The sequence below is a fragment of the Halichoerus grypus genome, chromosome 14 (assembly GCF_964656455.1).
Source record: "Halichoerus grypus chromosome 14, mHalGry1.hap1.1, whole genome shotgun sequence".
NCBI classification, from domain to species: Eukaryota; Metazoa; Chordata; class Mammalia; order Carnivora; family Phocidae; genus Halichoerus; species Halichoerus grypus.
The window spans coordinates 79,200,885-79,213,240 of NC_135725.1; the positions used below are offsets into that span (position 1 = coordinate 79,200,885).

General features: G+C 46.5%; 1 protein-coding gene across 1 annotated transcript in view; it reads right to left on the bottom strand.

Annotated features, from left to right (window-relative positions):
• Positions 1–3,866: 3,866 nt before the first annotated feature.
• The window catches only part of BRINP1 (BMP/retinoic acid inducible neural specific 1), a 170,443-nt gene continuing 161,953 nt past the window's right edge, over positions 3,867–12,356 (bottom strand). Inside the window, exon 8 of the mRNA XM_036090482.2 lies at positions 3,867–5,451. Within this exon, the coding sequence (XP_035946375.1) occupies positions 4,311–5,451 (1,141 nt within the window). The 3' untranslated portion in view covers positions 3,867–4,310. The remainder of the gene's footprint in view (positions 5,452–12,356) is intronic.

Sequence of the window (12,356 nt, forward strand, 5' to 3'; positions counted from 1 at the left end):
AAAAAAGAACATATGTGTGAGTTTGTATATCCTATTAGTTTAAATGTCATGGGGCTAATTCTTGATTCTTATCTTGGATAGAGATTGTTCTAGACAACCTTTCCTTTAGTGCAAATGGAGAGGGAACTGTAATCATGGTTATTGTTGAAAACTTGTAGAATAACTTTGGGTATAATTCCTCATCTCTAAAGGTTGAAATTTTACAGTTCTTTAATGATCCCTTTAGCATTCAGAGTCTGTGGTTCTGTGTCCACTCTTGTCTCACTTTCTTTGCTAAACTGACCTTCTTCAACACTAATAATGTATTTTGCCTTAAAGTCTTTTTGACTGTTATTAACAGGGCTACATCAGCTTCTTTTTAGTTAATATTTGTCTAGCATATTTTTATCCTTTAATTTTAAAACCTTCTTTCCCTTTACTTTTTTTAACTTATAATGTGTAGTCTGACCACCTCTGTCTTTCTACTCACCAGTTTTATCCAATTACATTTATTGTGATTATCTGTATAGTAAGTTTTGTTATTATGTCTATGTGTCCAGGTATTTTAATGATTCTTTTTCTCCTTTTCTGCCTTCTTTTTAATTTAGTTTTTTTAATTTTAAGTTTTTAAAATTTGAACTTTATACCATCTGTATCTATTATTTTATGGGTTAATGACTCCATACCCTCTGACTCTATGATCCCTTCCCCGATCACTTATCAGCATGTAGTGGATCCATATTGTTCTCACTTTCTTTCCACAGAACAGAAACTAGGAGAAAATGTTTGTCATCGAGATAACTTTATCAGCAGAGGAAACCCAACAAGATACTTTTACATTTAAAATTATATTCTTGGATTTGAATAATCCCAAAGCCTCTTTTCTTTCATTGTGTCCATTTGTTTTACTTCCCAATCTTTCTTCCACTTTGTAACATGCAGTCTCTTTGCAACTATGATTTTAATCATTGAAGGGAGCCTTGCTGTTAGAATGACCTCTTCTTGCCCTCCTCTTTGAAGGGGGCAGATATGCCAGGGTCCAGAATTTTCCAATGATTTTATATGATAGCTAATTAATGGCTTTCTGCAGTTTCCATGGCAATGCCACGCTTTGCTGCCAGGCCTTATCCAAATGGGCATTCTGTTCACTCTTTTGCCTTAGCATCAGCATATTAATCAGACACCATAGGTCCTTGGTTGCTGCATCAAATTGGTAAGACACTAATTGAATTAAAATCTCACTTGAAGGCTTCAGGCTTCTCTTCCTCCCAGCTGGAGAGGAACCTTGTTAGCTCAAAGGGCCAGACCCAAGCAGGAGACATTGGAAAATCCACAGAATTTTGTGTCCTTTTATATAGCAAAATATTTTTCTTTTGCCTTCGAATAAACATTTTGATGTCTGAATCTTTCTCTCTCCTTGAAAATTGCTCTATTTCCCTGACCTTTCCAATCATTGGACATTGCTGTATTCTCTTTGTAATATGAAGTGATGCAGTTAGTATTTTCAAGGTGAAGGGAAGAGGATTTTCCTGCACATACAACTGGTGAAGTCTGGAAAAGAACTCAGGTGGAAGGCCCTAACTGAATTGTGATAAGGATTAGGTAGCACAATGCCTCTGAAGATTGCCTGGCGATTGGTAAAATGTGAGCATAGAGGTTCATATAGCATGAGCCTTTGAAGTGCTTAGAAAAGGTAGAGATGAAAGGAAAAAGGAAGAGAGGCCACTGAGAGGTGGTTAGTCTTAAATTCATTTAGCAGGTCATGAAGATCATGGGTAATTATTTCAACTTCTCCTACAGAGTTAAAATCCTCACTGCCCTTGGTAGGCTTCCCATTTAAAGTCACAATTTTAAAGCTTTAACTGACCCTCAAATATACCACGCACATTTATACCTTTGCAGTTTTGCATTTTCTATTCCTTTGGCCCTTCTGCTTCTTGCTATTTGCCCAACTCTGATTCACTTCAACACTCAGAATAAACTGCCCATATAAAGCTTTGGCCAACCCCATTAACAGAGAAAATAACTTCTCCAGGGCTCCTCTCTGTGTGCCTGACCCCATGATAGCACTCATCATGGTGTACTATAATTATTGTTTATTTTTTCAATTTGGTTCATATGTCTGTATTTTCATTAATTTGTGAGTGGCACAAAAATATAGACCATGTCCTTACAAATTTTTGTTTCTCTGACATACCCCATTCATCTAATAGGCATTGAATAGATGTTTGATGATTTGCTGACCTTCTGCAAAATCTTGTGCTTGATGAATAGCTGCTATGTGATCTCTGGCATGAAAGGATTTCCAGTCTAAATGAACACTGAATCCTCAAAAGCTGAGGTCCAAAAAACTATGTTCATGTGAAATGCAAGTTAGTGTTAAAGTCCGTATCAGAATATATGCTAATTCATGCTAAAAATTGGAACATTAAAGTTGGAATTTACCACTACAAAAGAAAAAAAAAAAAGACTTATTCTTCCACCTCACCCCCAACACATGCACACATCCATAAACACACACTAGGTAATTCTTTACTTCTCTACTTCTAAACTAGATTAGGGATGGTGTTCTCTTTGAGTCATATTATCACAGACTCTGGCAACTCCTGAGATAGGTCTTTGTATTGTATCCAGGATGGCATTAACTTGAGAGAGAAATGCACATTCCAGAACTGGGACCAGTAAGTGGAAGGTATGCAAAAGCTGGCCAAGGTATAGGAGAACTATCTAATAACCAGATCTGTTTTATAACACAAAATGGGATGAACATTATTGTTCCCTTTCAGCAAAAGAGGAATTCAAGGAACGTGGAAGATAGAGCTAATTAGCTTCCTGTCGCTGGAACAGTCGAGCTGGTAAACAGTGGTGATCTCCCTAAGATGGTGAGAAGGAGATTTGCACTGGGCATAAGTTTAGACCAGAGGAATTCCATTTTCTCTTCTGACCCTGAAATTTGTAATCCTGTTTCTCTGACAGTACAGAAATGAAGATTTGGATGTTCAGAAACACCTCTAGCAAGTACCACCTCACCAAAAAGATAAACGTAGAGATCCTGAAGACTAAGAAGTGGTATCTGCCCAAGTCCTCTATAAGAGTGCTCTGAAATGAGTTTTCTTTCTTGAGTTTCTCCTTTCAATTTAACTACCAAGTCCCAAAACAAGGCCTCTCACCTTCATAGATGCCAAAGAAATGGCAGTGTTATAATTTTAGTGTGTGCGTGCATGTGTGTGCATGTGTGTGCATGTGTGTGTGTGTGTTCTGAGTTAATCAAAGGATCATTTTTTCCCATACTTACTTGTGGAAGTCTGCCTGGCAGAGCAATGCAATGTTAGAACTTACCCCATTTTAGTTTATTGTGGTTAATGATTTTTATTTAAACAAAATTATAATATGCAAAGCAATTTTAGGAAATCTGAGACCATTTCTTTTTGGAGAAAGTAGGTGAAAGGGGTTTTTCAATTAAAAGAGAAAAAGCTATCAAAACAACCTGAGACTGAAAAGTATTTCATCCCTTGGCAGTGTAGCTGGAGGAGAAACCACAAAATGGCCACTGGGACTTAGAAGAAGGAGCGCTGCCTCTTGGGTCAGAAGGCAGAGTTAAAATCCTTATTCAGGCAGTAACCATGTGTGGCCACGGGCATGCCATTTTCTCTCCATGCTTATTTCACAAACTAAATCAAGGAGTGTGACAGCTGATATCTGAGGGTCCTTATTGTTTTAACACCCTGTGATGTATCTGTTTCTCCCCCGCAAGCCCCCCTACTGTCCAGCTTCAACTAGCTTCGGTTTATTCAGAACGGGTAAGATAGCACGGTAATCGCATCCCTGCCCCTGTGCAAGAATGAGTCAAAAGAACCACAAGGAATTAGGCATAAAGAGGGAAGAAATCATAACCCAAGAAATATCTTTATCTATGTCCATTTCCTCCCACAAGGAAAAATGGCAGTGTCGGTTGTACATTACATACATCTCTCTTTCTTTTTAGTGTTTAATCTTAGCACCTGCACAGCAGAGATCTTGGCAATTCATTGCATATGCTCTCCCCTTCTCCCCCCACAATACAGCACCTGAGGCCTAAGAAGCAACCCCTCCAAGCTCCTCCAAAGGCTGAGACCCTTCTTCATGACAGATTATAGAAATAACAAACATGCCCAACGGTTTTATACAGTGGCTAGAACGTTTTCGTTTCCAACGAATGAAGACTCTTCCTCCTTTTCTTTGAATATTAATTACATTTTACAAATTTGTGTTTTGTTTTGTTTTGTTTTGCTTTGCTTTGTTCTGTTATGTTTGTACAACAAAAGGGAAAGCCCATGGCGAGGAGCCCCAGGTTAACAGAGTTTGGCTGTCATCTGGTCCGACTGTTTGAGGATCTCGGTGTTGTAGAGGTCCAAGGCGTGGTTCACTCGGATGATCTCGCTGTTGGTCAGCTTCAGGCGGTGCTTGAGCATACAGGAGAACAAGTCCAGCTGGGGCTTCCCCGGGGCCACAGGAGGGGCCAGGCGATTAATTCGGTCCCGAATATCCAACAAGAGGAGCATCACGGACGAAGAGGAATAGAACTGGCCACCTTGTGTGTACGACTGGTTGACCTGCTGCACGGCGCTGCGAAGGAGGTCGGCGTTGAACCGCAGGCTGTACCCGAACACCTGCACATCCGAGATCTTGATGTAGAACTGCCTCTTGGAGGGGTCGGACAGGTCCACGGGGCCCTGGCCAGTCTCGTTCCGCAGTAGGGTAGGTAGCCGAGTCCGACTACGTAGGTAGATGTGGACCGTCTCGAAAAACGTTTTCCACCGATTGCCCAGCAAGAGAGTCCAGTTGTAGCACTGGCTGTTTTGGAGACGAATCTTCTCCCAACGCGGGTAGCCAAACTCCCCGAAGGGCATGTTCCAGCCCTCCGAGTGGCTCCCGCTGAAGGGGTTGACATAGACAAAGAACATGGGGTCCAGGCTGCTGTTGCGCATCTGGCAGATGCGCATGGACATGCCGATCACCATGTGGATGAAGTCCATGCGGTTCTTGTTGCTCTTGAGTGTGAGGGACATGCGCTTGCGCCACCGGGGATCGAAGAAGGTGTCGAGGCGGATCTCGTTGCTGATGAAGGTGGTGTGGACGTAGAGGCGCGAGTCCATCTTTTGCAACAGGTACTTGAGCTCCAGGTCCTGGAAGTCCAGGTCGGTCTCGAAGCTGATGAACTGCTCACTCCGCTCCGAGTCCACGTTCTGTGGTTCGCAGCGGCCTCGGTACAGCTTGTAGCCCTTGTTGCAGGAGCCGCAGAGCGAGATGTTGGCCAGGCTGCACATGGCGCAGCTGTTGTTCCCCCCTATGATGCAGGGGATGGGGCGCTGGCACAGCGTGGTGCTACCGTGGCACACGCAGCTCCTCTGGCTCTCCAGGAAGGTTCCCCAAAACCCGTTCTCATTGCAGTAGAGAAGCGACTGGACCCTTGCAAGCCACTGCTGAATTGTCCTGGGGAGAGAAGGAAAACGGACACTGTTAGCCACACGGGCTGGGCTGCTTGGGGCGACCCGACCCACCATGCCAAGTGCAGCTGCCCAGGGGCTGAAAGGACTGGGTAGGACAGCGCCAACAGTTAGGGCACCAAATAGAAGTGAAAAGAACTACACGTCATTCCTTGTCATGCCACAGACCAGCTAAAGGACACTGCATACCCTTCTAGCATTCAGTGCCCACACCTGTAAAGGGAAGGGGTCGGAGTAAGTCCTCTGGGGTCCTTCCAGCTCCAGGATTCCATTATACAGTAGCCCCAAAGGAGTTTGATCCCAGGAAATTAGAGCGTCCAAACAAAACACCCCTGCCAGATTGCAGCAGACTTTGGAAATCAGCCACAGAGAAGAACTTAGGGGTTCATATGTTTAACCTGCATCACGTTTCAACCCTCTTCCCAGATTCCTCCCACGAGGTTATATAACCTCCGACAACTTTGAACAAAAACAAATGATAGTTTATATTACTCTAGAGATCACCTAGTGCTTCCATATTGAAGATCTTACATGATCTTCACATGTAAGAAAGATGTTATCGCCCCCATCTTCTCCCGAGCTCCACACTCTCAATTCAGTGGAACTTGCCTCACAACACGGACCCCTAGGTCCCCACCCCCCCCCCAACACTTTTATAAACGCTACCCAAGCCTGCCCCCGTGGTTCCAGCCACCGAAACATTCCAGTGAAGATAGATGCTAGATCAGATAAGAAGCAGCAGAAGAACAGGTAAAAATACAGAAGGCAGTCAGCTTAGTAGCCTCTCATCTTTCCTCGTTTCTGTGTGAGTCATCTCTTGGCCATCTTCCATGCTACGAAGAATCCCTCACATGCGTCTGGCACTTTTTACCCTGCCCGGGGCACATCTGCTCCCATTTTCTCACTGGAGTCTCACAACAACACCCCGAAAATAGCTTGGGACCTGAGGTCAGTCAGAGATTGCTTCAAGTCCTGGCTCCTCCAACCTAGGAGCTGAGGCAGCGCCCGGCATTTCTTTTCGTCCACCTTCCTAATTGTCACTACCACACAGGGCTGTGGTGAGGATTGCATGAATTTTTCTGTGAAGGCTTCTCCCCAGACCTGCTTGGTATTAAGGACTCGATGAAAGTTAGTTCTCATTGTTCCCGCAGAGGGACTCTCAGCTCCATTGTATGGACATGGCAAGAGAAGCTCAGAGGTGAGATGAAGCACTCAAAGCCATACAGTGGGTGAGTGGAGAAGTCTCCTGGCTCATCGCTGTTGTTTTTTTTTTTTTTTTAAACCTATGTCAAGCAAGAGTCAAGAAAGGCTCTCTTAAGGCCACAACGTGTTGATGACGACAGTGATCGAGGCGATGGCAGTGGCTTATGATCCCCGTTTTAGGAACCTGGCAAGACAAGCCCTCTTGCATCGTACGGCCTGGGGCAGGAGGCCAGCAATCCCTCAACCGTACCCCTCGCACCCGCCGAGCCCAAGCGCCGCGAGGGGGGCAGGAGAGCCCGATCCTGAAGAGCAGGTGCACTGGCCCAAGCAGAACTGAGTTCAAAGCTCAGTCCTGTAACTGGGAACTAGTCACTTCGCGTCTCTGAGCCTCAGTATCCGCATCTGAAATGAGCATGATAAAGCCCATCTTCGGCAGCAGGGGGGGAGAGGACCGCGTGAGATGATATATTTAAAGCATTTAGCACAGAGCCTGGCGTAGCTCAATTATTAAACAGGAGTAACAATAAGCACTCTTATCCCAGAGACTAAGCTATTCCTTTGAAGGTATTGAGACACTCTCAAGGATGTCACTATCTCCCTGGAGTTCGAGGGAAACCATTTTGTTCTATGGGATATTTGAAAATGGACAGCGTTGACATGGCTTCCCAGAATGCTCTGCTTTGAACAAGTGGCTTATCAGCTGAGAGAAAATGGAGGAATAATTAGCGTGCTCCTTGAAGCTGCTCTGCCTTTTAAATCCACGGAACCACCCACCTCTGGCGATGAAACCTCCCTCGCAACGCTCCCAACACGGTCAGGAGACACTTGCTCCCCCCATCAGTTTCCCCTCTGGGCTGGAAGGCCTGAGAGGGGGAGACCCGTCCTCCCCTGAGTGGCTTGCCCCCAGCACGGCTCTCTCTCTCTTTGCGGCATGAATGAATGCTTGCTGAATGAATGAACCACAAAATTAATATTTTCCTTGTATTTTTCATTAAAACAACAACAACAACAACAGCAACAAGCCCCGCCGTCTCTTCTCTCCCCTCCAGGCTGCAGTATTCGTTCTCGACACCGTCTACCCACACGGCTCCCGGCCTCCCCAGCCTCTGCTTCTCGAGCCCAATCCTATTACAGCCTGGAGAACAGAAGCAGGCCCAGCCTTCAGGAAACGGAGCTGGAATAATAATGAGCCCTGTGGCTCCCACCTCCCCAACCAGAACATTGACTGAATATTGGCTATGAGTCATCTGATATTTTTGTGAGCTGCAGGGGCCCGCCACACGTCTCTGATTGCACGGTTCCATCTGACGAGAGCGTCATTCCAAAATGCCTCTTTCAAATGGCCCACACTTGCCCCTGTCACTCCCTCTCCAAGTGACAGGACAGTACCCCATTTAGAGCTCCTCTGTTCCCATCTGCGAGGCATTCTATAACCCCGTCGAGCGCCCCCTTTCTCGTGTCTCATCATTGGGCCCCTTTGTCAGCACTGCAGCCCCCACTCCTTGAATCAATGCCTCATTGTGGCTGAGCCCTCAGAATCTTTGGTTGGGGGAAAGAAAAAGATGAAAGTCCCCGGTGATGCTGCCACAAGCAAAGGGGCTAGCGGCGAATTAGGATTCCAGCCCTGTCGAGCAGGAGGGATTGGGGACAGAGGCCCTCTGAGGCGCATCAGTGAGCTGGTGGCACCTGCATCTCCTGACCTCAGAATAATCATGAGGTTGTGGGCCGTATCAAAGAAGGCATTAATGATACAGCCAGAGGACTTAGAGCGAGGCCGCGTGCAGGGGGGAGGGGACAGGGGGTGCGAGGCCCGGGGCAGGAGGAAAGGGAACAAGGAGGAGGGAGGGGGAGCACGAGGAAGGGTGACAAGAGGAGAACCGGCCTCGGTGTTAGAGACCACGGGGGCGACCGCGGAGCCCGACCTAGATGGGCGGACGGGACAGCGGCAGGAGCAGGTGACTGGAGAGGGAGAAGAGGAGGGAATGAAATCAGAGTGGGCAGCGCAGAAATGCAGCAGCTCAGCCAAGCCTTCATTTCTCCTAACTCACAGGCTCAGGGAACATGGACGCTCGATGGGCCACCCAAGGGCAATCCGGCCTCTGCTGAGAAGCAGGGACTGGGTGTCCGAGACGGGGAGCAATGTCACTAGTGGGAGCCCCTGTTCCCAAGCTCCGCGAACTGTCTCCTGCTTTTCAATACTTCCTTTTGTGGAGAAAAGCAACACCAGAAAAACAAGCTCATTCCAGTGTTTTTGTGGGTTTGTTCTTGACACAAGCAACTTCCAGTAATGAGGACTCTGCCTCGCCCAGACTGATGTCCTACACTTTCTCCATCTCCAGCTGGGGCTCTGGGTAGTGATCACGGATATTCGGAAACGTGGCGATGCTCCACCATGCAAAGCACCAGGAACCGGCCAAGGGACTGGGCAGCTTACAACTCCGGAGCCCTCACTCTCTTGCAGGCCTTGTGCTGGAGGCCCTTGAGGAGCGAGATCCACGGAGTCGCTCCACGTTCCCGTTCTGCGCTCTCTAACCCCAGCGCCGCCACGCTTTGTGCTGCGAACCGTAATGTGAAATTACAACGATGCGGCAAGAAGAAGGACACAGGCCACGAGAAGAGAAGTAAACTGAAATCATGGAAAAATACTGAAAGTTGGAGTGTGTGAAGGGCCTATTATCACATTCCTCGCTTCCTCTGGACCTGCCAGGATCCCTCTCCTCCATTCACAGATAATTGGAGCTCACCGACAAGTGCTCGGGGAGAGGCTGGGGACCAAGGGTAGGAGGGACTGTGATCTATAAATACCATTTCCCAGGCTAGCTGGTGACAGCCTGCCTCAACCCTGGCAACAGAGGAACGGCTTAATAGGCCGGCTCCAGAGGGGAGGGTCTCACAAAGGGCTGACACAGTCCCACTGCAAGGCAGTCAGTGTGAAGCAGTGAGGACCAAGTTTTAAAATGTTTTCCTCTGTCCCTGGGGATCCAGAGCCTCTTCCGTTTGCAGCCAAAGATGAACTCCAGTACATCTAAATCAGCCTCTTTCTGTTGGATGTGATTTCAGTTCATTCTGACCGGGGGGTGGGGGGGGGGGGTGGACCACAGAAGCAGAAAACCTTCCTGAAGAAGCCTGGGAAATGTTCAGCTCATCCCCCTCATGTTTAGACCTGAACATTGAGACTTTGGGGATTAGGTGAAGGATCAGTGTTTCCTGAGAGCTTTCTACATTGTGGCTGTTATCCTCCTATGCTCACATCAACCCCCTGAGATAGGACGCCTTTGTGATTTTCATTCTACTGAGAGGACACTGAAGGCCAGAGAGGGACTGTGATTTTCCCATGGTCACACAGCATGGATGTAGCAGATCAGAGCTCGGGATGTCTGGATCCAAACCCAGTGTTCCCTCCAGTCCCTGGTGTACTTTCCTTACCCTCTATAACCCAGGCTGGAGGAGAGGCTAGGCTCCGGGCCATGCTCCCCCGCAGGACTCTGTCTTTGCCTCAGCCAGGATTTTCTGGCGACCTGCCAGGTCTTCCAGTGACACAGCTGGAGTTGCTCGTCATTTGGAGGACAGAGACTCTGCCACCCAGGGCTTTCCACCAGAGCCTTCAAAGACACACACCTCCCTTTCAGACCCACCCGGGTGGGGAGCCCAGGCTGGGATTCTTAATTCAAGCAAACTCCCCGCTGATTTTAATTGGAGGTTTTGCCTAAGACAGGAATGCAGTGCCGGGCCAGTGGCATTTTAGGGAAGATCACACAAATAGAGTGCCAAAGAGATCGGGGTGGGGGGGGGGAACAGATCTAGGCTAAAATAGAAAACTATAATCCATAACTCCCGTTTGCCTACCAGGAGTGTTATTTAAAAGGGGAGAGGAAATGAAAAGAAAATGAAATTGGAGCTCTGAATTATTCTTTTATTTATGCCCTGTGCTTCTTCCTTGGCATTTCTTTGACACTGTAATGGGTGTCTGAGTAATTCCATGATACTCCACAAAATGTACACTCTCTCTGTAGACCGTAGACTAGACTGAGAAGGCAAACAGTTGTTTCTAGGCTTCTGATGATGCACTGTTTTTTTTGGTTGTGTTGTGCATGACTATGCATGTGTGCACATGTGTGTGTGTGTGTTAAAGGCAAGGTGCTGATAAAAATGAATATATCAATGGTGTCAAACTGTTCGGGGCTCAACTGTAAGAAACCTTGGTTTATGGATGTGCTAATGTGAATTATACTGGCCATCAGACCTACTCTGTGTTCCTCATTTTCCCTGGATAAATATTTAGTTTTTAAGCATTCCCCTCGTTAAGTTTCTATCATTGCCTTAATAACCTGTTTTCCCTGCTTGTCTGGGTTCTTCACATGATGTCAGAGCCTCATGGAGTGAATGGCTCATAACCATAAGGAGGAAAGACCAAAAGAAGAATTTTGTAGTCCCTTGCCAGGATGAAGATGCCTTCTAGTTTGGAATCATGGAAGAATAGGTCTGATTTGCAGAGGACAGAGGTAGAAGGTAGAAGGAGGAATGGGGAGAACAGCCACATAAAAATCCAATGAAGTCTTTAAAATCAGGTTGTCAGGAGCTTAATCGGGGAGGATCATGAGACAATTTTTGCAATTACACAGTTCTGTGTCTGGAAGGAGGTGACAGGTAACATCAGCTGCATATTCAAATTCAGCGTCTTGCTTTGGGGCATGGATATGCTGGAGGCAAGTGAAGGAAGGACCTAGAAGCCTGTTTGGGGCTGACAGAAAGACTGAAAGCACAGGGAGCTCCCAGGTGGAGGGCTGCAGGAGCGGTTTATTGTTCCTGGCAGTAGTCAGGCAGAAGAATGAGAGGCTAAGTCCCAAAGGCTAGAAAGTAAAAAGGGGCTAATCGGGTCTAATGGACTTAAGTCCAATCATGAAGTACCATACTGGTCATCTCCAGCTGGAGCCATCACAGGTGTGGGAGTCAGCTAGTTAAAGAAATCCTGGACCCCACTCTACTACTGTCTGCTGTTGTATAGTTGACCTTGCCATGTGCCCTTGGATCAGTCACTTGACCTCTTCGATTCTCAGTTTCCTTATCCATCAAATGGGGAAGGTAACATCCACTGCACGCTTTGTCTTCAGAACTAGAATCAGTAACACAAAGCTCCCAGGAAGTTTGCAGTGCAAGACCGTTATGACTGACCCTTAACTGTTATTGTTACTGAGGGCAAAGAACAACTAACTGCGTTTTATAAATGCTTCAGGTAAAAATATTCCTCTCAGTTACTAGAACAGCTCAGTTGATTATAGCTTAATACCCTCGTCTCTCTGGTTACTCACCCTCCACAGTCCTAATGAATGCTGTCACCGTGATGCTTGAAGAAAAGGCAAGACATGGGCTTTGGAGTCAGGCAAGATTGGGTACTGAATCATAGCTCCGCTACTCATTATTTAACCTTCGGCTAATTGCTTGTCCTTCCAAAGTTTCTGTTTTCTCAACTACAGAATGGAGTAATAATACGGCACTTTTGAGAATCAGGTAAGATATGTTTATAAAGCCTCTGACATTTGGTAGGTGCACACTGTGTCTCCTGAAAACAAACTATTGTGTTTCTCTGGCTCGCACAGAAAACGGTCCCTTTGAAATAAGTAATTATAGATTATAAATCCAGGGACAGAATTCAATAAATGTCACTGGGTCAGTTGAATACTGACATAA